The sequence below is a fragment of the Strix aluco genome, chromosome 5, assembly GCF_031877795.1.
Source record: "Strix aluco isolate bStrAlu1 chromosome 5, bStrAlu1.hap1, whole genome shotgun sequence".
In the NCBI taxonomy this organism is placed as follows: Eukaryota; Metazoa; Chordata; class Aves; order Strigiformes; family Strigidae; genus Strix; species Strix aluco.
In genome coordinates, this window is record NC_133935.1 from 51,527,143 (window position 1) to 51,545,349 (window position 18,207).

At 40.6% G+C, this 18,207-nt stretch overlaps 1 protein-coding gene across 4 annotated transcripts in view; it reads left to right on the top strand.

Moving 5' to 3' along the window:
• The window catches only part of PPM1H (protein phosphatase, Mg2+/Mn2+ dependent 1H), a 152,082-nt gene that overhangs the window by 66,733 nt on the left and 67,142 nt on the right, over positions 1 to 18,207 (top strand). For all 4 annotated transcript variants that reach the window (XM_074827343.1, XM_074827341.1, XM_074827342.1 and 1 more), the window contains exons 2-3: positions 6,431 to 6,599; positions 15,283 to 15,627. In XM_074827343.1, the coding sequence (XP_074683444.1) occupies positions 6,431 to 6,599; positions 15,283 to 15,627 (514 nt within the window). The remainder of the gene's footprint in view (positions 1 to 6,430; positions 6,600 to 15,282; positions 15,628 to 18,207) is intronic.

Consider the following 18,207-nt stretch of genomic DNA (forward strand, 5'->3'; position numbering starts at 1 on the left):
GTGAAAATTATAATGCAAAACTGTAGGAACATACTGTCTGTTGTCTATAGGTATGGTATTCATTCATCTGGGATACTTCTGCGTTATTAGTTGGGTTGGATGCAAGCTGGTGTCATACTTATTGTTGTGGGGTAACGCATGTGTACCGCCACAGCTGGAACGAGGAGGGAGCCTGGCCTGTAGCTCCTGTGAGCAGCTGGAGCCTGCCAGGCTGAAGGGGGGAGAGAAGGGCTCTGTGTTGCCTCATTGGTTCATTCATTCACTGTCAGAACAACTTCAGGTGCCCACTGCTACTCTGAACCCCCAGCCTTGAATTGAAAGTCACAATAAACAACAAACTGCCTATGGATATATCTGCTTTTTTCTACCTTCTCTTTCCTAACCCTTAAGGAGAAGAGTTTTGGCGTTTGCCTGGGGTTAACAAATTGAAGTTTTTGCGGATCATATGAGAGCAGGTTTCCCAGGTAAAGACATCTTGCAAGCAATGCTCTTTCACCTCAGTTTATAGACTGCTTGAAGCTTCTGTTGTGGGCTGTATTTTCTTCCAAGTATGTAAAGCATTGTTGGGTGTTTTTGTCAGGGTTTTTTGGGTGTGTTTTTGTTTTTTTTTTCAGGGGTGACATTTTGCCTTTATCCTCTGTTCACCTTGTGAACAGCAGGAAGCTTGTTAATGTATCTATTTCAGAAACTTGGATATGCCAGAATTGCAGAAAGTCACTTTTATCCACAGTAAATAAAGCACCTTAGCAACAGCCCTTGGTTATCCTTGCTTAATTCTTGTGATTATTGAGCACAGCCAGTATTTCCTAGAAAAAGTATTGTTTACTTCCCCAATGAGAGGTATTAGTCTTTGATACTGTTAATAACCTGAAAACTGATAATGGAGGAACAAGGAGCATGTTCAAAGTTGTATAGATTAATAAATGCTTAAGATTATATGTCTGCTAATTAGATACATTGAGTTAGAAAATTTCCTCTGGGAGGAAAGATAAAGGCATGTTTAGGAGAAAAATTTTGTTTTGGTGATTGAAACATTTTTATTTTAAAAAAATATTTTTTGAAAGGCATGGATTATTTTGAAACAGATAACTTGTTTGCAGGGCTTTTCTTAGTATATTTTTAATATGTTATGAGACTTTCAGCTTTTGTTTGAGCAGAGTTGGAGTCTTCTCTTAACTTCATTCACAGAGAAAAACGTTTGACAGCATCTTTTTGTGAGATAACTAAGGAAGCAGCAGCTTGGGACCATCAACTGGTCTTTTGGTTATGGTTTTGCTTTCTGTTGCTTTATCAGAAGTGTTTGGGTCCTTGCAAGCTAGTTTTGTGTTCTTTCACTCAGCCTCTTCCACTTTCAGCTGACCCTTCCTGCTGGGGTGGCTTCCTGCCTGGCATGGCTGCTTCCTCACCAACAAATGCAAGTTCATGCATCTCCCCCTTTCTCTGCAACGCTTTCTTTTTATAAACATTTGCAGGTATTCTGATGTCCAGTGTCAGACCCTGTGGGCTGCACAGATAATACAGCCTCAGCCTTAACCTGCATGGTACAAGGGCAGGCTACTCAGACCTTTGCTCTGGTCGTGCTTGCGTAGGATGCCTTGACCCTCACAACAGGTCTTACAGAGAACGTGGAACTGGAAATGCTCTCTACTACTGTAGAGGGGAACTTTGCTTTGATGGGGGAGAAGCAGGTAGGATTTGGGGTGTCCTCCTATGGTCACAGGTGGTTGTCAGTTACCCCACAGCTCAACTAAACTGAGGTGGTAGGTCAGGTTCCCTGCTTACAGGTTTTATTTCTTAGCTTGGGCAGGTCTAGAGTGTATGTGTGGCCAGTTCCCACACTTCTCCTGCTGCAACATAGCTCCCCAAGCTCTTGCAGCTCTCAGAGTCCTTACATTTCAAAAAGCATTTTTTGTGCACGCTGCTGTTGTCATGCATCATTCAGAATTTCTGCTGAACTCTTTGCTTTTACCCATTATTTTTATCTCGGTATGTTACATATGAATTTTTGCTAGACTTGTGAGTTTAAAAAGTACGAGTACTTGGACAACTACTTTACATTTTTTTCAGAATTTGAGATCTAGACCTGGGTAAAGTTCTCCTCCTACAGCACAGTTTAGAACTTTTGCTGGAGCAAATAAAATTTAATGTAATCTCAAAAAGCATGGTATAGGGAGGAGTAAAACAACCAAAGAGTATATGTACTGATATCAATGTGAAAAAGAGGGATGAATAAATCTGCTTCAAAAGACTTGAGCTGGTTTTTGGTGGGGTGGTTGGTTTTTTTTTTTGGTCAGGAAACCATTATCAAAACCTGTTTCGGATTTGTTCAACTGGCCTATTTTGATTCTTTTAAGATAAACTCAGGATTTTGTAATCGGTGACCTTGGCACAGGAATTTGGGCTCTCTTGTTGAATGAAGAATAGAAGCACAGTGTGACCTACATTTCCATTCAGTCAGATGGGATTTGGGGTCTCACGAGATACCAGCAGAATGCTAATTATGAGCCAAACAAACTAGCTGGCTCTTATCTGGAGGATTTACTTTTAGCTGAGGACATGTTTGAGATTAGTCTCGTAAAGTACTGAAGTGTCCATCAGGGTTGATGTAAGTACCTCTTCAAGTGTGACCAAACACCACCACCTCACTGTGCAGGCTTCAGAAAGCTCCTGTTTGCAAAGTAGGATGTATTTTTAATAGCACTACTATACTGTGAACTAAACCTTAGGATTATTTATTTATTGGTGAACAGTGTGTTTGACGCAATAGAGACAGCTAATTCTGTAAAAAGAGGAGGTTCAGATTCAAATTAGATACATGAATTGGCTTGAACTTTGTAAAAGTTTGGATAGGAGAAAAATGGATATTGGGGGAGAGGAGGGAAGGGATGAGAAGGAATTGATCATGAATAGGTCTAATCAAACAGTTCCTTGAGGAATCATGAGGAGATAAAACAAAAGAATTCGCTTGAAAACATGTCTCTGAGTAAAAGCTAGAGAATTATATAGGCCTCAATCTTTTTTTTTAATTCCTCTTTCTCTGGATTTTATTATTATTGTTTGAATCCATGATAAAATGGAAGTGAGGCTTAGAGGGGTTTTTGGTGAGGGAGGGTTTTTTAAATTACATGTGAGAAGGTAGTGCTTTATCCAAGTTTGTTCACTTTACTGGGGGATAACATATTTTTCAAGGCAGACAGAAAGTCAGGAAGCTGAGGTACTTCCCCTGTGGAAGGAGGGGGATGGTGGATTTTCCATAAAAATTTTCAGGGGTCTAATTAAGAGTTACCTCTTGGATATAGGAATATCTTGTTAGTTCTGCTTTGTTATTTGTATAAGCAGCTTAGATGGGTTTTTTGTCCTGGTAAGTTACAGTCTGGGAGAGCAAGAAGGAAAGACAACAGTGAAATCAGCATTGGAAGGCTGGTTGAAAGAATTGCCTCGAGGAAGGATTTAAGAAGCTGCAGAGAGAAAAGGATTGCAAAAGGCAGCAAAGACAGATATTTGAAGCTGAGTACAAGGTGTTACCAGCTTCAGTGCTAGGCATCAGGCACCAACACATAGCTCAGGTTTTGAAATAAAAATTCACAGGGCTTCACTGCAGCCCTTTCCCAAAGTTTGCCTGTAAGATGGGATGTGAGAGTAGAAGAGTGCCAATGGCAGGAGAGGGACGGCTTTTGGCATCTCAACTGCATTACCTGGTAGCACCCATACGTACTGGTATGACATTATCGTTAGTTCAACTCTTCAGAAGGATTTCCAAAATAAACTTAATCATCTGCTGGAGAGAGGAAAACTGGATTTGTGGGAGATAAAGTGAAATTCCAGGAGGGAACATATACTGACACCCCAACCCTCACGTCTATTCAGTATTCAGTCTTTCCACGTTCCTTTTGACGATATCCTCTTCTAGCAAGGTGTTTGGTATGCAGGTTCAACTTCCAGGCGTTTGTTTCATGGTCACTGATTGCCAAGCTAGTCTGTTAGGTCACTTTGTTTTTGTAGCCCTTCTAATGTATTCTGTGCCTTGACAAATTTTCTTGGCAAGAGCTTTATAAAATGATACTGTATTGTGCATAACTTAACATGCTGTTAAACATCAGAACATCTCCTACCATTCAAGTCCTGAAGTCCATCACTAAGCTTAGAAACCAGAGCAGCTCCAATACTTGAGTGATTTTTGTATGGAGTCGCTTTTGTCTCTTTTTGTCTTCTGCTTTTTTTCTAAATGGGGTTGCAAACAGCTAGCAGCATCAGTGAGGAGACTGGTCAGCTAAACTGAATATTAATTACCTACACTTTCAGTGCTGCTGCAGTATTTTAATCATGCTTGTAGCATTTCAAACTAAAGAGGTGTTGGTCAGCTGATTTAAATTATTTTCTGAATATATACTTCCATTTTTCCCAATATGTCAAGAAAATGTTGAGTTTTCAGACAAGAAGCTTATTGCATCTCATTGTTTGGTCTCCTGTTGCTCAAAGGTTAGGCACTACAAGGAGGTTAAGTGGGTAACTTAACTGCTCACAGGTGTCTTGCAACTAGGTGCTACTTGGTATCTGCTTTCTGTGTTTCACAAAATAATTTTATCCACAGTCGCTGTTTATTTACAAGAAATACTTGTAAACAACTGGTGGTATTGTGCATGCAGATGTCAGACTGCATGCAGTGTGTGACATTTGGCACTGGAAGGAAACTCAGTTTCTGAAAGCAGTGAATTGCAGTGGATGCACATTTTCTTAGAAGACTTTTTTTCTAATCAGAGACAGGAATACTCATTTGCATGTCACAGTATCATGTTGGTCTTAGAATATCAGAGGAATATATTACCTTTAAGCAAGGCTGACACAGAATTGACACTTCAGCAAGAGCAGGCAAGCTGGGGCAGAGTTCCCTGCAGGCCTTCCTTTGGTTTTTGTTTTCTTTTCTTTTCATTTCAACAACCTTTAGCAAGTGTTTTCCTGTTATGTAAAATTTTACTGTAGTGAAAACATTAGAGATCAAGAAGTCAGGTATGTCTTGAACTTGCCATCAGGATTATGATGTGCCTTCAAGCTGTTTTACTTTCTGGGGAGGCAGCAGTTGTTTTTAAAGACATAGTGTGCCTGATGTGAAACTCAGTGTTTGTCCAGAAGTGGAAATGCTGTCTCTGACTAGTGGTCGACTTGTTAAGTGACTCAAGCCTTGCAGTAAAGAGGAATGGTTAGATAGTGTTTGTGGAAGAAGACATGCTTGTATCAAAGCAGCAATGTCTTTGCCTGGTTGGAACAAGACATGGTCCCAGCTTGCACAGGTTTTCCTTGTGTGAGCCCAGGACTGTCAAAGTCCTAACTGAACACGGTGTCAACTGATGCAGAATTAGTCAGCTTGTGACAAGGTTCTCATGTAGAAAGTGAAAAACGTGTTTGAACTTGGCTGTTCTGAGATGGATGATACTAATCACAGTATCATTCATCTCAGAACAGATCTTTCGCAAGATAATGTAAACTTCTGATTAGGGTTTTTAAATGTTGGTGTTGGAATAGCTGTTTTTTCAGCTTCATCACTGATGGAGGGAAGATCAGCGGTTGTGGTGCAAGTCTCAGGATACAGTTGGCTGTCAGAAGCTTGTACTGAGCTCTTAGTGCTGGTTTCTGTATGCCTGCAGCTCTTGGTGCAAGTATTCTGCTCTCTATGCTGCAGGTGGGACAGAGGTGTGAGGGTTTGATTGGGGGGGGGGGGGGGGGGCACATCAAGGGGGGGGTTATATTCTGCAGTGCTAGAGGGGTGTATTTAGTATGCATCTCCCTGTTGATGTGGTACAAGCAAGCTTAACTTGCACATTGCAGTCTTAGGCAAAGCCTTTCTTTTGTATTTCTGTCACAGCATTTCTAATATATGCCCTTTAAACAGACAAATAGCAGTTGCATATTCTTCTGTGCCTTTAGCAGTAACAGCTTTTTAGATTTATATAGCAGGTATTTTGTTTGTGCAAGACTTAGAACTTGTCAGAATGCACACCTTTAGTCAACAGATTCATTATTCACTGTAGCAGAGAGGCTGGCGGGTAGAAAAGGAACTGGGGATCTCATGTTTCAACTAGGAGGCATAAGTGTTATCAGCCTTGAACATCAAGTAGTCCTTTTAAAGAAAAGTGTGGTATACCTAAGGATAAAATATGCTCATGATACCATTGGTTCTTATTCACATAGTTCTGTGAAAAATGCTTGTTATGCCATGTGTAGGTGTATGGAAACAAACAAGTATGCATATGTGTATGTACATATATATATATGTGTAAGAAAGTCAGGTATTTTAATTCAGTTGGTATTTGCAATACTTCTGGGGTATGGTTCTGTACATCTTGAGTCACATATAAGATACAGGTGGAGGCTTCTGTGCTTTACTGACTTGGACATGTCCCTTGTTTTCTTTTTTGTTTTATTTTTTTCTTAGGGTAATAAATGCAGGGAAGAGCACACACAATGAAGATCAAGCCAGCTGTGAAGTCCTCTTTGTCAAGAAGAAAGCTGGAGGCACTAATTCTACACCAAACAAGAACTCTTCAACAAAACGGAGGTCATCGCTGCCCAATGGAGAAGGTCTTCAGCTGAAAGACAATTTGGTAAGCAGACTTCTGCATCTTATCAGTGGAGAAGTACAAAATAAATATAAAAGGATGTGGTAGTATGACACTAAAAGATATTTACTGAATGTTTCATGTATTTTCAGTTACCTCTTATTATCTGTGCTTAAGTACAGAACACAACTATTTTTTTCTTAGCTCTACTACCTGATTTTTGATTCCTTACATTGAAAAACGCTTCTTGCATCTAAGACACTTTAAAGATGGGGAGGGGAATATTCCTTGGATTTTCCTTTTTGTTTCATTTTTGAAAATATAATCCTGAGAAATTTACTGCTGCAGAATACTATGACTTTAATGACTGTGGTTGACATGTCCAGTGACGATCACTGCAAGCACAGCAGTATCACCTTTTACACAGTCATACAATTTAATTAAGGATTAGACAGTCATTTTGGTTCTTTTCACTGAATCAGTATTGCGTGTGGCAAGGTTGGTTTATGCAAGTAGGGTAAGGTCATCCAGTACACTGAATTCCGTGATTTTTGCAGACTATGGCTCCTCTTTTTCTGTGGAGTGTGATGTATGTCATGCACTTGTCTGCTGGCAATCATCTGCTATTCTTCATCTGTCCTGTTTCCTGACTGGCTAATTACTTCATCTGTTACTGAAGCATGAGCTCCAGCTCCAGCAATGATTGATAGTGTGTGTTCAATTCAGACATTTAGCTATGTAACACTAAATGCCCTATCTAAATGTTGGAGTCAGTCAATGTGGATATGCAGTCTTTCTGCTGCTGGGAGAACACAAGTTCTCCCTAAGTGATAATTAGTCTTCCAGTGGGCTATAAGTACCCTTTTTGTTTTTTTGTTTTAAACTAGGTTATGATTAGCAGTCTGTTTCAGTCTCTCTCCCAAAACCCCATGGTGCGCGGTACACCTGATGACTGCAGGGGTCATCAGGGACCTGAGCAACAAGCATTCCTCTTGCACTGTGTCCCTCCCCACCTCTTGCTCCTCCTGTTCTGTTTCATATTTCATTATTACTGCAATGTTTTCAAACTCTTGACAGATTTTTCATGTTTGCAGATAACCCAGTTCTTCCCTCTTTCAAATCTTTCCTTAAATCACCTGTCCCAGTTCCTGTATGCTGATATTCCTCACTGTATTCAGACAGTTGTAATTTTTTTTCAAGTACATATTTGCACTCTCCTGTATAAAGGATTGTACCCTGTACTTGCTGGGACTATGAGTTCTGTGTACAGGCATGCAAGGCAAAACAGAATTCCTTTCAATAGTCTGTATTTTAAAAAGTCTTTTCTAGAAAGTCCATGCAGCTGTCTGCTATTGGCTCATGCAGATCCTTGGTTCTGTGAGTGTATTTACTTTTTGTATGCATTAATTATGTTTAGTGAAGCAAGCATTTGGCTACAGTACTTGTTCGTGTATATAAAACACATCAAGATAAGCCACAGATGTGCTTGGTCCAGGTTATGGGTTGGTTTGACACAAAGGGCACTGATTCCTGTCGTGCATGCAGCACACTGCAAAGACCCCTGTGCAGACACCAGCCTGGGTAGACACGTCTTGGTGCTGTGCAGAGGCACTAGCTTTGGTTTATTTATTTTAATTTCCAGGTCTACCATGTGAGATACTTGGTTAGGGGCCTCTGCATCTGGGATGTGAATGAATGTAGCTGTACTGAATTTGCCTATGTTTTCATATTTTGGGGGCATGCATGGGATAGAAAAAGCTTTGTAGCATTGTTTCACAAAGTCCAGTTAACTTCCAGCTTAGACTAGTATGAAATGCTTCTCAAAAGCAAAAAGCAGGCTATGTTGTTTTTACTGTACTGCATGGTTAACCATCATCTTCAGAAGGACCTTTTTTCCCCAATTATTACATAGTTAATATGTTTGGATTGCATTAAAAATACAGGGATACAAAACTGTTTCATCATTGGACAGGTATCTTCTCTAGCCTTGATGTTATCCATCATTGTGGCCATCATACTGTTATGGTATCGTAATGGTAGGGTCTATAAATTGACTGCGTATTTTTGAAAGCTGTTATTTTTATCCGTTTCAAACATAATGATTGTCAGCCTCGTTAAATATTCAGTTACCCTGTGTTATGTGAAGTATCTCACAGACTTTTCTGATTTCTATTCACTAGTATATTTCCTGCTTTGATTCTGTATCTTTCATCTTGATTTTGAAATAAACAGTCACTCCCTTTCAAGCTTCTTGAGAGAAACATTTTTATTAGAAATCTTCTGTTCTTTCACCTGTTTCTGACATATTTTGACCAGAAATGAGCATGATGTCTGAAGTGAGGAGCCAGCTGATCCGTATAATATAGTACACAGTTTTCATGCTACTTATTATCATGTTCTTTATATGTTCTCTTCTGACCTACAGATTTACTTCTGTTTTCTACATAAAATTTGAATGCATGCTATAGCACTCATTATTTAACTGTGTAAAACCTATTCTACCATGTTATTAGACCATTGCTTGTGAATTTAAATTTGTAATACATTTTCCCAAAGCAGCATATTTCTGTAGAAAGTTTTCTACTAGAGGGCAGTCTTACACTAGCAATTAGTAGGAATTTTTCCTTGGTACATTTTTTGCTGGTTGAATATATCTAAAAAGGAAAAAAAAAGGTACATATCTATGTGTCATATTTCTATGTTTTCATATTTTTATACTGTGAAGTATAATATTGTGTGTTGCCCTCACATAGCATTGTTAGCAAGTATTTTTTGAGGAGTGTATGAGTTTGGTATTAAATGTGATGACAGTGCAACTTAATCTGTATCAATAGGATGTAGAAATACAGGCTTGAGACACTCCATTGAATGGTATAACATCGTTCTGGCAAGTATTTAGTAAGAAGGCCAGAGGCTGAATGCTGTAAATGCCTCATAGGGAAATCCCACTGTAACACATAATCTTAAATTGTCTCCGAATGGTGAAGCACCCTATAGAAATACTGAAGGAAGGATGAGGGAAGCAACTTATTGAGTATTTGTCTAATGAAAATAAAGATTTCTTCTGTTCTTGTTTAGTTTTTAAAGTGTGGAGCACAGGGGAAATGAGAACTGGAACTTAAACTGTCTCCTCATTTAACAGAGTTCATTTCATCGTCCTCAGATTTTTCTTTTTTTTTCCACAGAATCTTTGAGAAGGTCACATGCCATCTTTGTTTTACCCTACTTTCTGAGAAGTTTGTGAAACTTAAATGGCAGCTGCATCTGAGATTGTGTGATTATTGTTGTTTAACGCTAACCCCATCAATGCAGTCCTGCACTTTGGCAAGGCAGTATAAGGAAGTTGGAGATCCACAGGTTGTCCACACACGTTGGGTACCTCTGTCATGGCCTTTACTCTGCGGGTGGACTCTACAGAGCTTCAAAGTGGGAAGAAGGAGGTGGTAGGCCAGAAATGAGGAGATGGAGATGTGAACACTTGTTTAGCCTCAACACACACAAAAATCCAATGAAACCTGCTAAATAGCACAAATACGATTTTCTTCTTGAAAGAGCATGTGCTAAACTGAGCAGAGCAGTAGAAGGAAAGACTCTGCAAATTCAAAGCTAAACTAATTCTCTCCCCGCCACCCCATTCCACTACTGCTTGATTAATGATATTTGCCCTCTGTCCCTATTCAGGAGCATTCTCTTTAAATTGCACAGCTTTTTCACTGGTACTATTTTTAAATGCCTTTAACTATGGGATACCTCGATGATGAATACTGAAGACCATCAGTGAGTGAAATGGGAATCCTATGCCAGGATATTGTCATAGTGACAGTCAGGTTGCAGGACTTAATGTGATGCATTATTAATTGTCCTTGTAATGTGAGAATACATAATTATTAATTCTGCAGTTTTCTTTGCCACAAAGATGGGACGGAGTATTTGTTTTGTGTGACACAAGGCTGGTTGCCTACCACAGGTAGCTGAACATATCATTGGTAACATGAGGAGGCTTTCTCTGAGGATAGGGTGGCAATTTCCCACCCAGTTCAGATTTTGAGAACTAAAGATGTGCCCTAAATGCATTTTCTGAGTGTAGTTCATATATGGAACAATAATAGTCATGGGTTGCGGTTTTCAGAATAACTCTTCAGTGGCAACATGATTTATTTGCTTGTTTGGAATTAGCTTCATAGAAAAAATTCTGAAGGTTTGAAATGTAGGACCACTGTCTAGTTTACCTGAAAAAATTGTCCCAAATTGACCGCTATATATTGCTAAGGCTGCCCATTTTTTTTTTCTATAACTGAGCTCCAATTATGCCTGTATATATATATGCATTATCTTTCATGATTTCTCATTCATTGCTTGACCCAAAACTTTGTGTGTCTTAATTATATTTTACAATTACAGAACCCAGGAGACTGCTGAACTTTCCTGAAAGCTAGGTCAGCAGTTGAGGAGCCTGAAGCTTGTTAAGCTTTCTAGTGCATTTATGTATCTGGTAGCTACTCAGAATGTTACTAAATCTGAATCTTCTGAAAGGAAATCTAAAATAAATCTCTGTGGTGACCGATCATACTCCCACTTGAAGGCTCTGTCCAGTTAAAAGAACAAATGGAGATTGATGTTTGAAAGACTGCTTTGGACAGAATACCACCAGAGCTAGTAGAAATAGATGTCTTGTTCTCTGAGAGTCTGCAGAATGTCAATACTTTTGGGAAGAAGTTCAAGCTCCGAAATGTGAAAGAACAGCCATGCATGTGCATACCAAAATAGGTAATTGCTTGTTGGCTGCAGAGGTCATCTCAGCTGTGGGAGGAAAAGCAAGGACCTTTTTGTGCTTTTTGTCTCATCTGTGTTCCCTGACTGTCAGCCCTTGTTCATTCTCTGAGTCGCTGCTTTATTTGCACCATATATTTAGTTCTCATGGAATTGGTATGGTTTTGGAGAATTAATTTCTTTCAAATAGAGCAGCTGTTCTTATCCTCAGGGTGGGGAAAAGGAATTTGTCTCCTCTTCTGTTTTTAGACAGCTAACAGATCATTTATTGCTATACTCTTTTTGCTAGTTCAAAAGTAAATGAAGCTTCGTAGGAATACATAGTAGTTTTTGGAGACTAATATTTAGGTTACAGTAATGCCTGCAGATCCCAACTGAAGGTTAAGGCCCTAGAGCATCTCACACAGAGCTTGTGTGTAAGAGCAGCATTGTGGTAGTCATCTCCCCTGACTTATATGCTTATAATACAGACCTCTCAGTTATCTAGGATATTTCTGCAGTTGACAGAAATAAATCTACTTGGGAATGAGATGAGCATAGTCTGAAAGTGCAGGGTTTTTTTTTCCTCTCTGCCGAGTATAAGGACAATTTAGAGAACTGTCTTGGAGGTGTGCAACATAGTCTGAACTGGTAGCAACACCCTCTTGCTTAAGATTTACTGGTCCAAAAAGGACAAGATCAGTGAGCTCCAGAAGAATCACTACAGCTGACGTGGCTGTGCTGTGTTCATGTCAGTGACAGCCTGAGAACACAGCTCAGGCCCGCGTGAGCTTCTCTGTCCTAATTTGTGCTGCCTGTTGGCTTAGAGGAAATAAGTTTTCAATTTCATTTCAATTTCACTTTTTGTCATGGACCATTGTTCTGCTCTGTTTTAAAGCTTCCCAGTCTCTTGATGGCACCTTATTTGACTACCAAGTTCACATGAGGCTTGTTCAGTGCAGGACATACAATAATGAGAGTGAATTGCGTTTATAACTGTTCTCCTTTACCTTCTGAAAAGCTCTAATACAGACTTTGGTGGGGCTTGCTTTGGAAAACTCAAGAAAATTAGTGTGTGTATGAGTTAAACTTGTTCTTAATTGTAAGTTTCTGTTATAGGTTGAGGGTAGGGGGAAGGTGACAACAAAATATCTTCTTCTAGGTGGAAGGTAAAATATTTCCATTTCAGAGGTGTAATGCCTTTATGCTTTTTTTTCCCCCAAAGGCAGCACATCTCCAAAGGAATAGCACCTTTCGAATGACATGAGGACATAAGCTGTGGAAGCATTATCCATGGTGCATCATGAGATGGATTTTGGCTGAGGAGCCAAACCCTAAGAGAAGAATGGGAGCAGAAGTAGTTTGATCTACAACTCCCAGGAGGCACAGTGTTGCCATTTTGAAGAAATGGTTTCAGTTTTCAGCTGAAATACTTTTACTTTGGGATACTTGTTTCTGTTGGCAAAATACTTTACTTTTTGCATGAATAGCAATCTATTTTTATGAACAGGTTTTTTTAGTCAGTAATCCTGTTATCTGTTAAAAATGGTTTAAGCAGAATTTTACAGCCAACTGTTGTGTGAACTTGGAGGGGTTCTGAGCCCAGAGCAAGCTAGCGCAACTGCCAGTCATGCCTTCAGGGTTGAAGTTTCACAACAGGTTTTTTGATTAATTTACCAGATTGGGTAAGTGGGTGGGTCTGGCTAAGGAGCCCCATTCGTAGATGTGTACATTTGTTGGGTTTTCCACCATTATAGGATGTATCCTGTATCATCCTTACTGTGGTAAGTAATCCAGTACTGTAGGACAGTACTCATTTTTCTCAGCATTTTGGTAATGAAAAGAGTGCACTATAGACTGCTGAATTCCTTTTCTTGGAGGAACTTTCCACTGTGTAGATGACTATATTGTTAACACACTAGTTAAGAATATGTTTGAACTTTACTACAGCAGCAGTGTTGTAAGCTTAAGAAAAAAGGCTTTTATGTAATTTTTATAATAAAGTCTTTTAAATGTGTATTTCAGCAAAGTAAGTTATAAGTAATAACGCTCATTCAGCAATGAATTCTGCCCTTTGAACAACACGAACTTGTGATGGTCTGTATGCATGTTGCTGAAAGGGACATTTTGCATTAGGTTTTGGATTTTGTAGTTCAGGGCGACAATGAATGGTTTTGGATTTGCAAATGACAATTCATGGTGTTCTTACTCCAACGTGTCTTACTCGTCCTACAGCCAGTGGTTGCCATCTTTGTGGAGCAGCTGGAACAGCAGAAAGTAAAAGGAGCTGCAGTTCACAGCTCTGTCCATAAGTTTGAAATAAGCAGTGCTTCAGGCATACAGGTAGTGTCTAGACTATATGCTGATACGTAAGGGAGCAGTGTTCGGGTGAATGAAACAAATCACGTCTGTCATCCTAAATTAGACCATAGTGTGACATGCAGATATAATTTTTAAGTTCTTTAACCGCAGTGAGATCTAGGTTATGCTTTCTTAGTATGAGATGTTTTGCAACAGTATTGCTTGATGCCTGTCCCTTGCAAAATGATTTATTTCTAAATCTGTACAAGTCCACCCACATCTGACTAGCAAGGCAGCCCCATAAACGCTTGTTTCAGCATAGCTGGAAGAAGGTGCATGGTTAAGAAGAAATGGAGGGGAAAGGGGAGACTGGAAGGACTCTTTCCACGTGCTACTGCCAAATATGCTATCATGCGAAGACAAGTATTGTTATGCCTTAAATGCTTCCCTGAAGATTTCTAGGTGAATTTCTCCCAAAAAAGTTGAGGTTATCTAGGGTATGGCTTCTTGATATTTTTCAGGCAGATCAGAGCTTGTGCTGCCCAGAACTTAGTCTGCCTCCAGCCCTAGGTTATTGGGCCCTGTCTGAGTGATAGGGCACCCTGCCACAAAAACATGGTTTGTGCTCAAATCAGAGCAATAGTTGAGTGGACTTACACCTGTCAGGGGAGACTGTGTGGAGCAGAAAGGAAGAAATATTTGAAAATCACATCATTGATCAATAACTGATGAACAAATATATAACATTACCACATACACCTTAATTTTAATAATGAGGTCTACAGAATTTACTTTTTCTGAATACTCTGCCTGTATAAGAGTGGTTGCGCTGACTGGAATGCTAGGAGTTGAGCTAAGATAAGATCTAAAAGCATACTATTATACAGAGGGCTGTACCAAAACACTTGCATAGCTCTTCTGATGAAAGGGTATGTAACTCCAGTACTGCACAGGAAACCTTTCAGAGGACTGGGAAGAACTAGGCAGTGAACATGTAAGCTAGCATGAGTGGAGTGCAGCTGATCCCGCTTGTGTCTGCCATCCTTGAGGACCTCTGTGCTGTGTTGGTTCCTGGGCTGGCACAGGCAGGGAAAGCCTGAGCTGTCCCATTTCCCAGCATGGATGGACCTGTGGGGGTCACATCTTGTTACTAGATGTCAAACTGAGATCCTTTGTCTCATGCCTAGAGGAAAAAAAAGGTCTGTCACAGAAGTATCAGGTGGTGTCTTATGTAGAATTTTGGTCTTCATGGTGGTAGGTCCATCATCTGTCAGTGATGTGATTTTTTTTTTTTTTTTTTGAATGCTTTTCTGATCTACACAGTCATTAAGAAAGTAACTTAGTCTCGCAGTGGTAACTGTGCTTGGTCAGTGCATCCTATGATGGCTGTAAAGTAAGAAAGATTGCAAGTTCAGCCTATTTTTTTCTTTTTTGAGGAGATTAAGGAAAAGAAAAAAAGAAAAAAAAGTGGTGGGGGTGTACAGCAAAAATAAGCATCTCTCCTTCCTGCCAGAGCTGTACTAACACAGTGGGTATTTCTCCATTTCAGAAAGGAGGTTACCTCTGGAAAAGTTACGTGTGTTTTACATGCTGCCCTTGTGCCACCACCACCTCACTCAAGGCTGTGTAATGGTAACCATCTCTTTTCCTTCCCTTTCTTCCCCTCCTGCTTCTCCAGGACATAGATGGGATCAACCTGTACTACTGGTCCCTGTTTGATGGACATGCTGGGTCGGGGGCAGCTGTGGTCGCTTCCAAACTGCTGCAGCACCATATCCTGGACCAGCTGCAGGAGATTGTGGACATCCTGAGGAACACGGCTGTCCTCCCGCCCACCTGCCTGGGAGAGGAGCCTGACAACCCGGCCACCAACAGCAGGACATTGACGCGGGCGGCCTCCCTGCGTGGTGGTGTGGGGGCCCCGGGCTCACCCAGCACCCCTCCAACACGCTTCTTCACTGAGAAGAAGATCCCACATGAGTGCCTGGTTATTGGGGCCATAGAAAGTGCATTTAAGGAAATGGTATGTATATCTCAGATCTCTGAAGTCCTTGTTGCATACATTAATGAGTCGCATGGCCTGGAGAAAATGAATTTAGGGATTTTTTCACTTTTTTTTTCTTCCCCTACTTAAACACCATCTGAGTGTGGATAGCACTATTTTAAGAGCCTCAATAGCTTACCTGGTACATCCTTGTGAGGCAGGAACTGCACCCTAAGTCCCAGGCAGCAGCACGGCCATGTTTGTGGATTATGTGACTCTTAGAAGCTTGGTCCTTGCCCCCTCCCCCCTCCCCCCCTTAAGATAAAAAGTAGCATTGCAGTAGCAATTTCAGCATTGTCTGTTATAAGGCTGTATATATGGGTATACACTTTACAAAGCCTCGTTGCCCTACTGGAGCAGCAGCAGACTCAGCATTCCTTGCACCACAGGCCCTTGTTTGTGTTGCCCACAACTACATAAACAGGTCATAGACAGTTACATCAGGAACATGGATGAGGGGCAGCATCCTTGATCCAATCCAACGACCTGTAGTTCACGTTAGTGTTGGGGTGGCTCTGCGGTCACTACTGTGCTTTGTGAGAGTGCATGTGCAGGTCTTGACTGAGGTAGGTTGGGTGGGGGTGAGTGGGGCATGAAGTACATTCCTACCACCCACTTGACTTGTGTTGCAGCATGACCAACTGGGAGGAAGTCATGACCCTATGGAAACAGAATACCCATCAATTTCCCTATGGAAGGCAGGTTTTTCTTTTCTGTATTGATTTAGCTGCTCTGCGCCTTCCCCCTTCACTTCTCCACATTATTAAAGGTAATTCTTGTCAGACAGAGCAGAGGCTTAGCCTGCCAGTGAGTACATGCAGATCAGGTCTTGGGAGATCTGATCTTGTTATTTTTCTTCTTTTAATTCTGTGTTTGTTGTTTTAAGAAAAGCCTCTTATTTGAGCAGAAGGTTTTTGAACTAATGAGTGTTTCCCAGAGGTTTTATTTGTTGTCTGTAAATAAGTATTTGATCATTGTTTTTCCTGATATATGTGAATTTTGCTTAGTACATGCATCTAATTAGAGACTACAGTTGTTATAACAAAGCGGTGCTTCGCTTTGAATTCTGAATAGCAATTATCTTGCTCAGTTGCACTTCCTTCTCCCCAAGGAAGTGCAGGCAAACAGACCCACCAGCTGGGTTTGAACTTTTAGGTGGGTAGGGTCCAGGAGCAGGATCCACAGCCAGAGTTTAGGCATCATTCTGCGTGGGGCATACCAGCAGATTTACAGACTGTGGCTAGTGGTCTCAGTTTCTGCTAGCTGAAAATAGAGGATGCATGAAAATCTCCTGTCAGTTTAGCATACCCTTTTCAGAAAGGGAGGACTAGCTTGCTTCTTTCTTTGTTGAGAAAGAAGGGAAAAGATGACACTTGCCCATCCACTGCACCCTAGTTGGGTTCAGAGCATGCTTAAGAGAGGGACACCGATTTCATGCTTCAGTTGGGGTGATTTTCAGGCCAGAAGAATGCCAGGCTCTGAGTGTGTGACATGACTCTCTCTCCTGTTGAAACTGGCTCCAGGTGCAGGAGAGATGAGAAATGGAGTTTCTTGGGACTGAAAAGCAAAAAAAGAAAGCTAAAGAAGGGCCATTTCAAGTACTGTACCTTTCTTAAAAGAGCAGTGTGTGCATTACCCATCACTGCCTTCCTGAACACATCTGAGTTCACACCTCTAGTAGGTGTTCACAGAGAAGACCATCTTGGCTTATGTCTAGGCACCTGACTGCTTGGGAGGGCTTTTATGGATACAATATGACAAATGCAGAAACCCTGGATAACTCACTACAGTTACAGTGTCTGGATATTACATGTACAGGTGATAGTAATCTGTCCTCCCTTTTCCTAAACTGAAGTCCAGACACTATTTTGTTTTCCTCCCTGTGTCTTTGTTGATATGCTACAGATTAGATACCTTAATTCCCATTTCTGCTCTTTATTGGAGGGCTGAAGTTCATTGTCTGTCTTTGCTATATAAATGACTCTGTATCTACCACAATGCAATATAATTTCAGCATTAAGCTTTACATTAAAAGGAAGTCTTATAAAAATGGTCAGATTAAGAAAAGCAATAGATAATTATGTCTACTTTAAGCTCTTGAGGGAGTCTTACGCTCATAAGTGGTTTAAGCAAAAGAGTATTTTCTTTTGCATATGTAAGGGAAAGGTTTGTAAGATCAACACTCCTGAATCTCATCTATGCTTGTAATGATAGATCTTCCTTCTACCTCTGTCTAGCATCTTGCCAGTTTCTACTACTAGTAGTCTTTGGGTGAAGATTTTAGGCCCGTTCCACAGCACTTTGTTTATTCAGCTCTATTTTGTACTGGAACATCATGGATGTTGTTGAGTTAGGTCAGTGCAGTTCAGATGTGCATAATGTATGAGGGTTTTGTGCCAGCAGAGTGTATCATTTTACCTGGCACTTGGTGAAAGCTCCTGTTTCCTGGACACGTAGGCAGAGTTGGTGGTGTTTCCTGAAACACCCATTGCTGCAAAGGAGCCCTTTGAACTGGTGAAAATGTTGAGTAGATAGATACCTTATTTTTTTAAACAGTCC